The sequence below is a fragment of the Tachysurus vachellii genome, chromosome 1 (genome assembly GCF_030014155.1).
Source record: "Tachysurus vachellii isolate PV-2020 chromosome 1, HZAU_Pvac_v1, whole genome shotgun sequence".
NCBI classification, from domain to species: domain Eukaryota; kingdom Metazoa; phylum Chordata; class Actinopteri; order Siluriformes; family Bagridae; genus Tachysurus; species Tachysurus vachellii.
The window spans coordinates 41988811-42006920 of record NC_083460.1 but is presented as its reverse complement, the minus strand read 5'-3'; the positions used below and the strand labels follow the sequence as shown (position 1 = coordinate 42006920).

Here is an 18110-nt window from a genome sequence, read left to right as displayed (position 1 = left end):
ATCGTAAGTCTTTCTTCACTTTCTTTCTTTGTTTTTATCCTCCATGTCAATGTTAAAACCGCTTTCTGCTAATGTCACACATGCGAACTGAACACTCTCTCCGCCCATATCGACAAGACACGCCCCTTTCTGCTCATTGGCTACAAGTTTGTTTTGATTTTTGTTTAGTTTGTCGTCCCGACTCAGTTTTCTGAAGCGTTTCTCAAAAATCGGAGACCCCACCTTTAAGGAGTCTGTGGTACCGTGCGGATTAACACGACAGAAGTGTTGACGAGACGAGAGGGAAAGTGTCCACGATCTCTGGGTGGGAGAGACGGAATTCCTCTATCGCCTGTCGGTCAGCTCGTGTATGTAATAAAGGGCAGATAACGCTGTCAGGTGACCAAATTAAAACAATAATAATTTTGATCACAAAACACGATTCCAATCAAAATCCAGTTCCGGTTGCGTCTAGTGAACTTAACGATTAAAAAAAAATCACATTACATTGTTAATAATGATGACTATTAATTTATCAATATGTGTGTATTTAGTGGTGTCAACTGCATGCTAGAAAAAGTTTTTTACCCTACAGCAAAAACAAATAGTGCTGAATGTGCAGTGGATCAGCAGAACCTCGTCGCTCAAGCTATTAGCCACTCGTCATTAGACCCGAGCCGACGCTACAGTACAGTATGTCCTCAGCTGGCTAGCAAACACTCGTCCACCTTCTCATTGGGAGCCTCTTTGATCTCTAACCTTTCTGGCCAAACAAGCTCTCTTAAATGAGCCACTTCCTAAACGTGAGCCACATCAAGTAGGTCTGGGAACATATGCAAATTCAACATGCCGTGCACTTTAAAGCAGAATAATAAAAACTCCTTGATGTACTTAACCAAAACAAGCCACAGACCGACACGGCTTCGACGGCATATCGAGAAAGAAGAGGCCAAAAAAAAAAAAGTCAAAAAGAAAATCATAAAGGAACACGATTGTGTGTATCTGAAGAAAAAAAAAAAAATCAGGACACGTGGAATAAATGCAGCACATTTTCATCGGGTGATTTGGGTAAAAGGCTCTTTGTTATCTCCAGACGCAGAGAAAGGCCTCCTACTGACTCGATCTTTAGAGGCTTAGATCATGTCATTAGCATGCTAATTGCAACCTCATCCACAGAGCTGAAAAGAAACTGGAAAAAAAAAAAATTAAACAGAAGACGTGAGGAAAAAGCTGCACACACGCCATAGACAACACGTGCAGAGATGTGCTTTGTTCTGCCCAGACTATGGGACTTTTCCTCCCTCCCCCAACAAAAATAGGCTCGCGGATAAACAAAAGGCATTTACATCAGGTTTACAGAATCTCATCGTCCCCACAAACACGGTAAAGTCAGCAGTGTGTGTGTGTGTGTGTGTGAGGCTGAATCAAAGGAAGTGTTCGGCACGAGAGCAGCTGCTCCGATTGTGTAGAGTCAAGGCCGGTTCCTCGGTTGCTCCTAAATGCTATTAGACATTACAGGTGAGCTTCCTAATGAACAACACAGTAACACAGCTGCTCTATAAGACCCACCTCACAAAAAAATCCAATCCTGTGCAACTCTTCATCATGTTCATTAGCAATATGGCCTACTTGAAGCACATCAAACAAATCCACTCAACACACACACACACACACACACAGAGCACTAATGCAGCACCGATATAACAGAATTAAAAACGGAACCGATCGGATTTAAAGGTACAAGACGATTGATTGAAGGTTAAACTGATGTAATTAAAATGAACAACATGGTATTCCAGTGTGACCCAGCGCTATAACACGTGGTACTGAGAGGCAGGATGCGATGCTTCAACTCGGCTGCTTGGTTATCGACGGTAATCAGATAATCAGCCTTTTATTTTGAAGGCATTTGGTTAAAGCGCAGAAAGCAGCATCGGATAAGATTTACCCATCAAGAAGTGGAGGAAATCGCGCAGAAAGTAAACACACAATCTAGCAATTTTAAATGTGTTCCAAAACTCAAAAGGTTATTATGTTCCCAAAGCTAAACCCTTTATACTGTACCAGTACACCGGCCGAGACGGACGTATGGGACGTTTTCTCTCGGTATAAACAGTCGTCCGTCTGATGTCGTGTCTGTGAGTCTGATCTAAAATAAATCAGGACTCTGTCGTTCTTTCGGTGCGTTTTAGACGTGTGTTTGTCCCTCTGTTGATGATCTTACACTGAATTTTAGTGATGAAGATAAATCTGAGCTGCTTTTTAGATGAACAAACACTCGGAGCTTCTCAGAGAACAGAAATGGGTTTGATATCAACATTTACTCTGAAGATACAAACATCTGTGTGGGAGAAAAGAACCGTTTTTGTTTATCTGGATCTTTTCTATGAAAATATCACCTCTAGTATTGTTGAGAAAAAACAGAAATAGTGATGAAACTCTACAAAGTCTTAAAGTCCTGAGTGTCTACTTTCATATGAGCTTCTTATTAACACCACCGTGGAGCGAGACGCGAGGAAGACGTTCAGTCATCTACACGGATGGACACGAGACAAACAGGAGGAAACACTATTTTTGGGTAAAAGAGATAAAACCGAATGTTAAATGAACAAGACTCTACAGTATAAACACACAGAACAACCTAACCAAAGGCTGAAGAGATGAACAAACGACAATCCAGGAGCAGTGTCAGAACCAGGAAGTAAAAAAAAAACTAAACAAAAGTCACAATACGAGTGAAATACGAGTGCATGTGGAGCTGGAAAATGGCGTTCTCCGGGAGGATGTGTGACGACGCTGACAATAAATACTGCTCCTCACCGCAGCACAACTCATTGGGCTTCAGTTCAAGGTGAAAATGGTGGCACAAACCTGCTTTTTCTTTTCTTTTCCTTTTTTTTCCAAACTCTGCAGCACAGTATTAATAATGATCTGCTCAAGAAAGAGCAGCATACAAGTAAACACGACGTTCTCTCCACCATACAGACGAAGTTCAGCCGTGCTGTGAGACACGTGATGTTCCACTGCTTCTGAAGCAGCTACGCAGTTAGACATCAGCGTGAGCGAGACCGTTATCTACAAACGTCTCATCTCTCATTCGCAGCGGTGCTCTTTAGGACGTGGCACAGGCTCCAGACCGCCTGCCGTGCTGTGAGAACCAGCCACACACACAAATGCCAGAGGTCGTCCTTTTCCTTGGGTGAGAAATCAAAATGATAATGACTCGATATTAAAAATTCTATCTGAGACCTATACAGAGTCTATGTCGAAAGGCTGCAACCTGGCGGGGGATCTGGCATGAGGTCGTGGGGCTCCCTGATGCGCATAAAAGATGCAGAGGGGGGTAGAGGTTTGGGGGCCAGGGGTAGTTTGGAACATCAAAATGAAAATACACCCAACACCACACCATATCTGTTAATGCCCTGACATTGAGACGTAGGTTATTTGCCGCAAAAAGGCACTCTGCTTCTATGAGGTCATTCCAAATCAAGCCGACGGCCGCCGTTTTGGGAATTACCGATTACCCGTGTGTGTGTGTGTGTGGGGTGAGTGTGTGTGTGTGTGGGTGGGAGGGTTGTTGAAAATAAAGGAAATAATCAAATAAATCCTCTAGTGGACTGTTAATGAATGTATATGGCATGGGGACACTTCAAGAGACAATCAGGTGCTGGGGATTAGCTAAAATTGGGACAGCCGCACAGCCGACCTTTTAACGGCGCCGCGTTATCCGATAGCCGACGGCCGTTACCACTTTAGCGCTTCTCCCTGTTTAAATCCATTCCCAGCAAAGCCTTTTACACAGGCTTATTACGGCTCCTCTCCAGCCTGATTCACCCCGGCATTATTCAGAGGCGAGCTTATTCAGGAGGATAACCGACGCTCAGATGCTGGCCACTCAAAGCCAAAGCCGAATAATAAATTTTGGAAGCGTTTTAGCCGAGCCTCAATGGTCACGCTTTAGCTAAAGAGGCTTGGCGTTTCCAAGTTCCACGATAAGAGAGCTTTAGAGATCAGCAGGGGGTTCCTGATTTCCTTGGTTTATTAGGTGCGCATAGTCAGAAAGGAAAACGACAACACGCTTCTTGACTTATAAAATCGTCACAATCTTGCTTTTTAGATCCTTTCACGCATTACTATCTGACAAAAGAATGAAAAGTTTTATGAAGAATGTTATAGAGCTGACTTCATTCATTCATTCATTCATTCATATGACCCAATGTGCTGCCTATCTACTTCCTCTCTCTCTCACACACACACACATACACACACACACACTTATTATGTATTTTCCAATTACACTGCACTATAATCGTATTACACTTTTATATTAGGGATCTGATCCACTTAAGCATCAGAAACTCAGCACAGGTCTAGCATGCCATGTGCTGACGTGTAATACAAAAAAACCTGCGTACATCATCCCAAGTTTCATTTCATTAGCTATTCTATGAATTTCCAATTAGGCCGAGGACAAAGAGGAGCTGAGCGCTGGGGTCTTTTATCATCAGAGATGAGTAGCTGCTAGCTCAGGTATTCTAGACCTCGGGTCCAGAGTGATGGAGTGGGGTTGGTGGTAGAGGGGATGGGGGGTTAGGGGTTGATGAAGCAAAACCAGAGATTCAGTTTTACTGTTAGAGCTCCATTTTTTAACAAGGCTAAAGTAGCAGGAGATAATGATAATGAGGATAAACAGGATCCAAGCACTCGTCTGTCTCCCAAAGCTCGACAGTCCCAACTAACCAGCTTCTGATTATTTATACCTTTCAGTCGAGGTGTAATTTTTTAAGCTGTTTTATGATTTTTTTTTTAAAGAAGCATACAGAATAAAAGCCTTTTATGCTCGTCCCAGGGGTCCAGCACTCCTCTTCCCTTCTGAACTTATTAGCATCCTATCTCCTGCTGCCTTCTGGCCAGACTGCATTGCTGGCAACAATATCTCCTCTGGGCAGATATTTTTTATTGAAGCTGCCCACATGTGGGAAGAACTTTGCCAAATATTACAAAATGTGCTTGGGGGAAACAAACAAACAAACAAAAAAAACAAAAAAACGCTGACCCCACCTTTAACTTAGAACTGTTCATGAGCCACAGCATTAACGCAAAACCAACAAAGCGTAAGAATAAAAATGTATTTCACGCTAGGAGTCAAACTGAGCATGACTTGATGACGTCCAATCACGTGGGTCATGCTGAAAAGACAGATAAGCTGCGAAAAAAGCGAGCAAGGGATGAAGCTGGACAGAGAGAGAAAGAGAGAGAGAGAGAGAGGGATATATAGAGAGAGATGCCTGTCTGGAAGGAGACTGCAGTCCGGCTGGATGATATACAGCGCTGGCCACGTGCGAGAGCTGTCCATTAGTTATGGGGTCCCGGTAATGCTCGGGCTCGAGTACATTATTTTCGAATGCATCAGTCAGCTTGGTGCAGCTCAGATAAATTCTAATGCCCCCGATCTGTAATGCATACTCTCTCACCGCTGCCATAATACGCTCTGGGTTAGGAGGGCAGGCCGAGGGGGGTGGGCGGGGGGCATAATTTATTTTTCACTGCGGCCAGTATTCCTCCCATTAGCTTCAAACGCGAGATAAGTTATAGCTTTTAACGAGCACCTTTAGCTGCCCGAGCACGCCGTGCACAACGTGCCAAGTCCCGAGCGAGGAAACAGGGAGGGAGGGAAGAAAGAGAGAGAGAGAGAGAGAGAGAGAGAGAGAGAGAGAAAGAGATAGAAAGCACAAATGATCCCAAAGAGTGCCTTCTGTGTGAAGCCTGGTATGAGAACATATCGTGGACTACACTGGAGTCAGTGTACACTATTACAGTACACACCAACACTCAGCGACATAACAAGCTCCTCTTCAGCCTGCACGCTGAAACACGGTGCTGGCAAACCAGACTAGAAAAGCCCAGATGCACGAGATGTCATCTGAGGCCATGAGCAGTACGAGATCTAACCCAAGAGCTCCAATTGACCAATCAGATGTTGGGAAGAACTTCCTGTCCTGATTCATCACTCTGCAACCATTACTTTTTTTGACAGTCTATAACAGAATTGTTATGATTGATGTCTATCCTGCAGCGCTTTAGGCTAACAATCGACAAAATCCCTTCGCTCCGATTCCCTCGGCTCTCCTCTGAGAGCCATAAAGGATTTTTGTCAGTGAGAAGTGTTGCTTTTGATCAAACCCCATTTTATTGATAAGTGACTAATTAGCTGTGCGCTTTTTACGAGCCGTTCGTTTTTACCAGTTGCGGCTTTAAATCAGCGCAATCGATAGCCTCTTTAGCCGCCTACCTTCGTGTTGGACGATAGAGTCCAGACTCGTAGCTGAAGGCATCTATCACACACTAATTAAGCCTTTCAGTTAAAAATACCATCAGCCTTAGCGCATTTTTTTCCATTTCACATCAAGCTCCTCGTCTATTCAAAAGACATAAATCGAAAATTCGTTTTTTTTCCCCGTGTGTGAAAAACGCTCCACGCCTTTAGTGGCTAACCGTACTAAATAGGATGAATTCTTGCGTGCTCGAGTTAGAGATTTATCCCTGGTGCATTGCATGTGTGCTCGGTGTTATTTTTTTTTCCTGGAAACTGTATGTAGAGGTTCAAGATAGCCTTGGGGCTAAATGCAGGATCATGAGCAAGCTGGGATCGAAAGTGATATAGTCTAATCCAGATAAATCATAAGAATGCCAGTCTATAACCTCGACACTCCTGATTGCATGGCTGCTAGCTGGTGTGAACTACTACACCTAAAGGCGTGACTGGTGCATGTCTAACTGAGGAAGAAATTTTAGGACAAATAATTTTTGGTTCCTAAAGACTGAGAAAAAGATGGATGGGTTTAGAGACTGTGGTACCGTTGGCACTACATGCTGGAGCGTTTGTTGATTTAGTTTGTTACTCGTGTTTCAGCAACCAAAAGGAACCAAAATGAAATCTCGACTCTGACTCTTTTGACGTCTACTCTGAATTCTAGCCTTTGCATCTAAACTATGCCTGAAAAACGCTTTAAAATATATCATAATGACACTATCTTAGACATCTGACCTTGCTGTGACCTTGGACATGTTTGACGCTAATCCAAAACCTAAGCAGTTCATTTTGTGGCTAATGATAATTCCATATAAATCCCCAAACATTCAACCGTTCAATCTTGATGTATCGACCTGAAAAGATGGACAGATCTGGTGGGACTATTACAGGAGGCACAAAAAAATGTTTTATCAAACATCAGATGGAAAATAATGTGAACCTTATATAAAAGGAGATAAATAACTATAGCTTTCCTTTAGCTTTACCGTAAATGAGTCAAATCACTTGCTATGTTTGATTCAGTTCCTACAGTGAGTTGATTCAGATTCAAATTGCTTTCTCAGGCTCTTTGAAGTGAGCTTGATGTTGAATAATCACTGAGTTGGTGAACACAGTTTACAGGCTTCCACAAACCAAAGGCTTTCTCAGTGTCACTGATTAAACTTCAGGAATTCTCAGGATTTTGTTTGTCTACCTTACTGTAGTTCTCAGTGTTACTCTTCCTGTTGGGTGAATCAAGGAAGTTTCCTCAACCCCGTGGGTTGTACTGAAGATACATGTATATACAGACATACTGTACTTGCTTGTTAAACCTAAACACTGTCTATACAGTGGAGGAAAATACACATCATACAGAAGGTTTGCTGTTAGATTGGTGCGAGCACGGGGACGAGGACGAGTACGAGGACAAGTACAGGGACGAGGCCAAGCACGGGTACGAGCACGGGGACGAGTACGGTGACGAGCACGGGGACAAGGACGAGTACGAGGACAAGTACGGGCACGAGTACGAGCACAGGGATGAGGACAAGTACGAGGATAAGTACAGGGACGAGCATGTTCTCAGTGTTTATAATCGTTTATAATCCCACTCTCTGTCTTTATAATCGTTTATAATCCCACTCTTAGTGTTTATAATCATTTATAATCCCACTCTCATTGTTTATAATCGTTTATAATCCCACTCTCTGGTTTTTATAATCATTTATAATCCCACTCTTAGTGTTTATAATCATTTATAATCCCACTCTTAGTGTTTATAATCATTTATAATCCCACTCTTAGTGTTTATAATCATTTATAATCCCACTCTCTGTCTTTATAATCATTTATAATCCCACTCTTAGTGTTTATAATCATTTATAATCCCACTCTTAGTGTTTATAATCATTTATAATCCCACTCTTTGGTGTTTATAATCATTTATAATCCCACTCTCTGTGTTTATAATCATTTATAATCCCACTCTTTGGTGTTTATAATCATTTATAATCCCACTCTCTGTGTTTATAATCATTTATAATCCCACTCTTTGGTGTTTATAATCATTTATAATCCCACTCTCTGTGTTTATAATAATTTATAATCCCACTCTTTGGTGTTTATAATCATTTATAATCCCACTCTCAGTGTTTATAATAATTTATAATCTCACTCTTTGGTGTTTATAATCATTTATAATCCCACTCTTTGGTGTTTATAATCATTTATAATCCCACTCTTTGGTGTTTATAATCATTTATAATCCCACTCTTTGGTGTTTATAGTCATTTATAATCCCACTCTTTGGTGTTTATAATCATTTATAATCCCACTCTCTGGTGTCACCCAGATGAGGATGAGGATGAGGTCTGGTTCCTCTTAAGGTTTCTTCCTCATAACATCTGAAGGACTTTGTCCTTGCCATAGTCACCTCAGACTTTTCATTATGCATAAATCGGGATGAATGCAAATAAAAACACTTGATGTTCTGTAAGAACGGTAAAACCTCCATTGTTAAAAGTGCTATACAAATACATTTGATTTGAATGATTGTCTTTAAACGGTACTGATTTACTCTCGTCATTTTAACTGCTTTGTCTAGTGTTGACCTTTTTTTGTATTTTTGATGCTTCCCTGCTTATAAAATGCAGCTTTCCAAAAGAGTCACTATTTCTAACAGAGTTTTTTACTTGTTTAGTATTAAACAGACTTTAGTTCTGTACACTGATGAATAATAAACTAAAATAATAATTAGTTAATAATAATACTTCATTAAATAAGTATAATTTAGAGAATTCTGTGTAAATTACATTTCTTTTGCAAACTAGTAAAAAAAAAAAAAAAGGTTCCACTGGTTTCAGATAAATTTACAGATAAACTTACTTAAACTTACAGATAAACTGGTCATAGAAAACTTACCTTAGTTTTGTTTGTGGAAAAACTATAAATAAATAAGTAAATAAATAAATAAATAATAAAAACAAATAATAATAAACAAATTATTTTGAATAATATAAGAATAATAATAATAATAATAATAATAATAATAATAATAATAATAATAATAATAATAATAATAAAAAGATAATAAACAAATTAAATAATAATAATACATAATAAACATTATTTGAATAAAAAAAAGAAAAATTATAATAATAATAATAATAATAATAATAATAATAATAATAATAATAATAATAATATATAAAAAAATAAATAAATAAAGTTTCTGATTTAATTCTGAATCATTTGCTGTCTCAGTTGTCAGTGTCTATATTAAGATCTCACATCTTCTCTTCATCTTCATTACTTTAGATAAATCACAGGTATTTTCTTCTTCAGCTATTTGCTTTAGTGGTGAAAAGAGTTACAGAAAATTTGACACAATTTATTAAATTGAGCCCAATTTTTGTAAATGACATGAATTCTTCTTGTCCTCCATCGTTCTTTCTTCTGGAGCTGTTCCTGTGTTCATCTGTAGCGATGTCATGTGGTAATTACCTTCATTTTTGCTTCTTGCTCTGACAGGGAAAGTTTTCTGAGCTGCTGCAGCAAGTCATCTTGACACGTCTCCATCTTCTGAGTGCGCTGCAAAGACAAAAAAAACAGATGGAGAGACAAGAGATTGGTAGGTAGAAGAGGAAAAAAGTCAAATATATAAAGACAAATATATTGGAGTTGTGCTATGATCATGTGGTGAGATGAAACCTGATCAGGAGGTTTGATTATATTCCTATAAAATAGGGCTGGGCGATATGTCTGAAAACTGTATCACGATATCAGTTACATATCGGTCGATATCGATAATTATTGATATTTTTTATGACCCATTTAAAATAAGGACCAGGAGTAAAACCTTTTTATTTTAAACTTAACCTTCCTCTGATCGTAATCCCCTCAGTTATTAAGACAGAAATGTCACCAAGCAGGAAAACTCTAATAATTATAATGTAAACATGAGTCTAAAGTCACAATGAACACTTAACTGTTATCTCTTAACATTTAAGGTGCAAAATGAAAGGAAATGTAAGAAATGCTTAATAAAGTGTAATAAAATAGTGCAAAGTGTTAAATATAAACAAAGAGAAACGGTCTTGTATAATGTTCAGACGACGTTGGTGTGACTACAGTCAGACTTATAATATCCAACAAACTGCCGTACTGGCGCGCTGACGTTTCCTCTTTTATTTACAATAAATTTTATTTTCTGCTCATCAGTCGCCGGTTACTGAAGAGGAATCCAGCAGACCAGCACAAGACGACGATATGACGCAACCAAACTTGATACTGTTACATGATTGGCTGTTAGCGTGTCACTCCCTACGTTGCTAGGTTACCAGAGAGCGAGTGCCTTCGTTAATGCAACCAAACTTTTTCCCCAACCTCCGTTTTCTTCCGACGAAGAATAAAAAATATCGAACCTTTTATCGAACACGTTTTTTATTGATATCGATCACGTGTCTATCGCGATACATATCGTTATCATTTTATCGCCCAGCCCTTCTATAAAAGCATGTTTTAATACATACTGTGATTTTTTTTTAACGTTAACGCTCTAGTTTTTATCCGTTTACAGTTGCCCTGCTTACATCAGCTACTTTTTCCTTGTCATGATACAAGTGCATCGTACCATAAGAATTTCCAGTGCCATAAAACTTATTTACACTGTATCAATGATAACATGATCATTTAAATCTGTTTACGCAAATCTGTTTAAATCTGTTTCAGCAAAACACCACCAAAAGTCCCTGTTTATGAGCCGTTACTATAGAAACAATAACGTATAAATACAAACCTATGAGCTACTGCTGAAATTATTCCACACCTTGCGGCCGATCAGATTTAAGACATGAACATCGCTGTGGTATAAACAGGATTTATCAGATGAATTTAATTAACACCTTGTAAAGACTCTGTGTATAAAATGAACTCTCAGAATGTGTATTTTCTTTTTTTTTTCTAACCCTGCATATAATATTTGTATAGTCTTTCAAGTCCAACAGCATACTGAATGAGCTCACAGACTGAAAGTGAGAAAGTGAGTGAACGAGAGAGAGAAAGAGGCAGTAGCCCATCACTGTTCAGGCTTCAGGGATAAAGCACATGATAAGTGGTCCAGCCCGGGACGAGTAAACAAATCAATCATGTGTGATAAGTGCTCGAGCTTTATCAGGGCTGGCCAAAGCGTTCCACGATGCCTCTCCAAGCCGAGCATGGAATACTAACCGCAGGCAGACCGGCAATGCAGTGCAGCTCTCGTGGTGAAGCCAAAAAGAGAGAAGGAGCTTTAACTCGTCTTTCGCATGGCTGAGGCTGGACTTACACTGATGTGAAGTCTGGTGTTGGAGAGTCACAAGGCAGCAACTGTACAAAATATTTATATATATATATATATATATATATATATATATATATATATATATATATATATATATATATATATATATATACACACACGCTACACAGCCAAAAGTATGTGGACGCCTGACCATCATGCCCATGTGTAGCCCAAAGTTAAAAGCACACAAGCATAAAGAATGTCTTTGTACACTGAAGGACCTCAGACCTCATCAACATCAATGCCTGATCTCACTAATGCTCTTAATGAGGGAAGTAATCACTGTGGTTAAGGTGTTGGACTACTGATCAGAAGGTCAGGTGGTCAAGTCCCAGGTAAACCAAGCTGCCACACCAGGGCCTCTGACCCAAGGCCCTTAAAACCTCAATTGCTCGGTCGTATAAATGAGATAAATGTAAGTCAAATGGCAGAAATGTAAAAGCTCTTGTTCTTGAAGAGACACGACTCCCCACAGACCATCCAACATCTAGTGGAAAGTCTTTATAGAAGAGAAGAGTGGAGCTTATCTCAACAGTACAGAGGGAATAACAAGCACATGTGATGATCAGCTGTCAACAAACTTTTGGCTATATAGCGTGTTGACAGACAGAAGGATCCATATTTATAGGCCGACTTGTTTTTGAGTATGTTATGGAATGATGGCATGGTGACTGACTGTAGTGCCAGAGCTTGTGTGAGGTTTGAAACGTTCTCCCTTTGTCCATACGATGTTCTCTGATTTCCTCAAACCTCCCAAGAACAAACCAGTGTGTGAATCTGTTAAAGGTGATTGAGTGGGTTACTGTGATTGTAAATTAGGTGTGTGAGATGTAGGAAATGTTGGAGTACTTGTTTAAAACCAGTGTTTTTTCTTCTTCTGCTCAACGACTTTATCCGTGTGGATGCGAATAACATTCAGCTGCTCTCACGGCTGATACTAGAACACACTCCTATACTTTCGAGGACAGAATGGTGATATCATTCACAATCGGTGCACAAGCTAAGGTTACAGGGTTCCCTGTGATGGACTTGGGCTCTACTCCTGACATGAGACTCTGGATCTACCTCGACTTGACTCCTGGACCAGGATACGGTGGATAATGAGCTGAATAAAAAATGATTCAACTGAAGAGGCCAGTCAAGCTGAGTGATAACTAAAAGAACTCAATAATACATAGAACAGCTCTGATAACAATGAGCTGTATAAAGTGCTGGTTGTGTTCATCACTGACTTACATGAAGTAGCATAAATCTGTTATTTAACAAGTATAATTAGAACTGTGGGGTGTAAATATTAAGACTTGGGAGTATAAATGGGAGAGTGTGTGTGTGTATATGTGTGTGTGTGTGTGTGTATGTGTCTGTGTATGTGTGTTTATGTGTGTCTGTGTATGTGTGTTTATGTGTGTGTGTGTATGTGTGTTTATGTGTGTGTGTGTATGTGTGTGTATATATGTGTGTGTGTATGTGTGAGTGTGTGTATGTATGTATATGTGTGTGTGTGAGTGTGTGTATGTATGTATGTATATGTGTGTGTGTGAGTGTGTGTGTGTATGTGCGTGTGTGTGTGTGTATATATATATATGTGTGTGTATGTGTGTGAGTGTGTGTGTATGTGTGTGTAAGTGTGTGTAAATGTGTGTGTATGAGAGTGTTTGTGTGTGAGAAACTGCGTGTGTATGAGAGTGTTTGTGTGTGAGAAACTGTGTGTGTATGTGTGTGTGTGTATGTGTATATATGTGTGTGTGTATGTGTGTGAGTGTGTATGTGTGTCTGTGTGTACGTGTGTGTGCGAGTGTGTGTGTGAGTGAGTGTGTGTGTCTGTGTAAGTGTGTGTATGTGTATGTAAGTGTGTGTATGTGAGTGTGTGTGTGTATACGTGTGTGTATGTGTACATGTGTGTGTGTATGTGTGTGTGTGAGAGTGTGTATGTGTGTGTGTGTGTGAGAGTGTGTATGTGTGTGTGAGTGTGTGTGTGAGTGTTGAGAGGTGGTGAGGTGCAGCGTTCAGGCTCAAACAGAAGGAACTCCAGCTGAAATCTAACCTTGGTGTTCTGTAATGTTTCTCAGAACAGATTAACAGGATTTTAGTCGTATCCTTTGTCTGTTTCAGCAAAATCACACTGATGATATTTTCCTTTCCTTTTGTTTATTTGTCTGGAAGTTCACAACCTCGTTTCAAAAACACGGCATATTTTTAAAACAGATTATGCTACGGCGTAGTGTGTGTCAAGTAAAGTGCTGCACTTCTGCTCTCCTTCACTGTCAAAATGAATATTAAAGTCATCAAAAAAAATAAAAAAAGGTCAATTTGCATAAGTTTTTTCGCTCTTTTTCAGAGATCATTTTCCAGGACATTTCAAATTTAGAAAAAAAAGACGAGGCTCACAGATTCACGGCCTAAAGTAAAATGTTCTTCTCTCCAGAAGTCTTAAAAACAATGTACACTTTAGAGCTGTTACTTAACTATACTTTTAAAGACAATTTGTCATGTGAATGAAATTTCAACATTTATAAAATAAAAAGACTGCACATATTAATCCCCTTTCCTTTCTCAGGCCAATGCCATCATGCATGCTTTAGTTTGCTGTGCATTCCACTTAAGTGCACATGATATTCAGATTAACAAGGTTAATATAACCTGCTTACTCGTCACCATTTGCTGAAAACATTCGAGCACTTAAACCATTCCTAGCACCTGAAACCGCCAACACAAGACAGCGTCATCCGTCACAGTGAGATTAAACAGCGTAACAAAAAACCCGTCAAAACTCGGCGTCCCTGAACAGAGCGCTTTCTGTTACTAACGTTAATCGTTTCGACCGGTCGTAAACTGTTCTTTAAATGATCAAGAACATTTAAAAAAATAATTTTCCAGGACAACGAGATTTCTTTCCAGAACAATTTATGTTTTCTCTCATTTTCCAGGACTGGAACATTGGTCATTAATTTAACTGGAACATTAATTTTCCAGGATTTCCAGGTTTTCCAGGACGCGTGGGAACCCTGACCGACTTCACTGCATCTTTTTTTATTGAGACTTCCTGTGATTAATCGCATGCATTTATGCAAATATTTTGCATAACTAATAACAAAGCCGTCGAGTCTTTAATGAAGAATTAACAAGCTAAAACCTAGTTAAGTGTCGTAAACAAAATCTGGCCATGAAAATTGATCTGCGAATAAGGCCATGTCCACACTAATCCGGATATATTTGAAGACGGAGTTTACGTCTAAAAACGCACCGCGTCCACATGATCATTTTCAAACGTTTTCCAAATGTTGCTCATCCACACTGAAATGTATGAAAACGCTTACATGAGTAAAGCTTCGACCTGCGTTATTTCCGCTTGGCGTTTATTTACTTTTGACTGCATCACATGACTAAAAATGCGTCATAGTATTCAAAAGCCTCCGTCTTCACAGTCCGCACTAAAAGACGCGAAGACGCCGTTTTCAAAGCTACGTTTCGTTGACTTAAAATGCTGTCTTGGTGTGGACGAAAGGCCAAAATGGAGAGAATAATATACGTTTTCAAACGAAAACGTATTAATGTGGACGTGGCCTAAAACTGAAGAAAACAAGCTTTCAAAAAGCCTCTTCAGACAAAGACAGAAGCTCAAAGTCAGTTTAAAGTGTAGAAAACGGCAGCGTGGAAGAATTTATCACTATTCATACTGAGGAAGTGAAAATTAATTAACAGCAGATGAAAAATAAAAAACAAGTTTGACCTTAAATCCTATCTGTATCACTTCATCTGTATTCATTTTTAATGGTTCGTATTTGCGGTCTGATACGGAGATAAACATCATCGTTTTAATGCTAACGCACGCTGCTCTGGCTGCTAATAAAGCTCAATAACAACCCTACTGAAGTCCTCGTGAGAATAAACGCAGGCTTGGGGTATTTTTTTTTTAATTGTTGAAGAACTGCTTAAGGTTGAGGTTCAATCTGATCAAAAGGCAACAGTTTCCTTCACGCGTCGATGAACGCCTGCGTGTTTTGTTTTTTCGAGCCGCTGGTGATTAAATTTGCATTTCTCCGTTACTTTACGCTATTAAAGCCTCGAGGAAAGGATTTTCGAGGCTTAAAACGGATCCCGATTGACTTCCACGATCAAATGGACAGGAATCTGTACAAAATGGAGAGTTAATTAAAATGAACCGCCTAAATGACTAGCGGAGCTCATCGCACGGCTCGTGTCTTTACGACGCTAATTAGCGCTGCGTGCGCTGATCGTAGCTGTTGTGTACTTCTGAATGGAAAGAAATGCACGGATCATAAGTCTGAACTCTATTGTTAGTTCATGACATCACCTACTATTTAAATATAAAATGATGAAGCTCTTTGAACACAACGGGTTCTGCTGGAGTGACCGACAGGGAAACTAGAGTTTCTTCACAGCTTTCAAACTTACATTCAGTTCCTCATCAACTCCTCTTTTATTTATTTATTTACTTACTTACTTACTTACTTACTGAAATCCATCCGTTGATATCTTCATAACATATTTCCACATTGTTTTTTCATCTTGATTTCATTGTTTCGCTGAGAAAAAAAAACCTTGAACACTGTGGGCTCTCCAATAAAGCTCCTAACGTTTCTCATTCTTTTTTCCTCCAATCAACGTTCAAACAGTGAACTACTTATTTCCTGACCAATCAGGATGCAGCTTTAAGCACAGGGGCATGTGGTAGCCTAGTGATTAAGGTGTTAGTCTACCAATCGGAAGGTTGTGAGCGTGATCCCAGGTCCACCAAGCTGCCACTGTTGGGCCCCTGAGCAAGGCCCTTAACCCTCAATCACTGAGTTGTATACTGTAAATGGATGAGGGCGTCTGCTAAATGCTGGAAATGTAAATGTAAAGCACAAGTGAGAAAAAACAAGATGCAGGAAATTTTTACTGATCTCACTGAAATTCACTCGAAACCTGATCTTAAGAAGTGTTTAACTGGTTAATATTGTTATTTCTCCCCGTTCCAGTCTAAATCCTAGCATTTTCCCAATACACCAAACTTCCTGTCCAGAATCTGTCACGTCCTGTCTGGCTCCAGGTAGATCTTCAGTAGACGGGTTTTCAGCAGAAATTGTGTAGAAAATATTTTATGAAATTTTGTTAAGAACTAAAGAAAAGGAATAAATTCCTTGGAGCAGGAATGAGAAAGTGGTGAAGATGAAACGAGTTCTAATGAACCGATTCACTGTCATTATGTCACGCTCAATCTCACTTCAGCTCCACTGTATGTGATTTAACACAAAGTTTTTCACCGTGTACATTTACATTTGTAAAGAATATTTCTACACTTTTTTTCATTTCTCAGTCTGAACTTCAGTGCATGATGCCTGATGCTGAATCTTCATTACTATGAGTAAGGACCTAAACACCAGTGAGACAGTGGACCTGTAATACACAGGCCTTAATGGTAGCGTTGTTATGGTTACAGAGTCACATGATCTTTCACGTCAGAAGGAGAAAAACATCCTAATGCAGACAAGAGGAGTTTCGTGAAGACGTCACAGCTCTGCAATTTGCTTGTGTAGGTCTACTGGATTGTGTAGGTCTAATGGATTGTGTGGGTCTACTGGATTGTGAAGGTCTACTGGATTGTGTAGGTCTACTGGATTGTGCAGGTCTAATGGATTGTGTGGGTCTACTGGATTGTGAAGGTCTACTGGATTGTGTAGATCTACTGGATTGTGTGGGTCTACTGGATTGTGTAGGTCTACTGGATTGTGTAGGTCTACTGGGTTGTGTAGATCTACTGGATTGTGTAGGTCTACTGGATTGTGTAGGTCTACTGGATTGTGTGGGTCTACTGGATTGTGTGGGTCTACTGGGTTGTGTAGATCTACTGGATTGTGTAGGTCTACTGGATTGTGTAGGTCTACTGGATTGTGTGGGTCTACTGGATTGTGTGGGTCTACTGGGTTGTGTAGATCTACTGGATTGTGTAGGTCTACTGGATTGTGTAGGTCTAATGGATTGTGTAGGTCTACAGGATTGTGTAGATCTACTGGATTGTGTAGATCTACTGGATTCCCTTTTTAAATGAGAAACTAATTACAATCGACAATAATAAATAAAAAAAAGCCCGTTCTAACGAGTGTCATCAGCAGATAATCCCTTGTTTTGCGACTGTACAAAGCTTGAAATATAACAAACGATTCAATGCCAAGATCTCAGGGCTGTTAGGTTTAATATCAGGGAACGTGTTAAATATAAAACATGTCAGATTATTAAAGCTCTCTCTCATCTGCAAACACAAACCTGCTGCCGCACTCCACTAATTATTAAAGCTTACTAACGAGCTGAATTCTACTGGTGAACTAGATCCTGGTTGAGACATGAGGGACATAATACTGTATAATAATAAAATAGTAACACCTAATAAAAATAATATGGAGTTTGATCTTAAGTAATGACACCCGTTAAAAAAAAAGGATGTTTTTTTTCTCAATACATATTTTGACCCACGACAACAGATCCAATTTTTCCATT

The 18110-nt window shown here is 39.6% G+C and overlaps 1 protein-coding gene across 1 annotated transcript in view; it reads right to left on the bottom strand.

The window, feature by feature from the left end:
• Positions 1 to 18110, bottom strand: part of LOC132847168 (polyamine-modulated factor 1-binding protein 1) — a 186243-nt gene that overhangs the window by 122424 nt on the left and 45709 nt on the right. Inside the window, exon 5 of the mRNA XM_060872234.1 lies at positions 9776 to 9862. Coding sequence (XP_060728217.1) covers positions 9776 to 9850 — 75 coding nt within the window. The 5' untranslated portion in view covers positions 9851 to 9862. The remainder of the gene's footprint in view (positions 1 to 9775; positions 9863 to 18110) is intronic.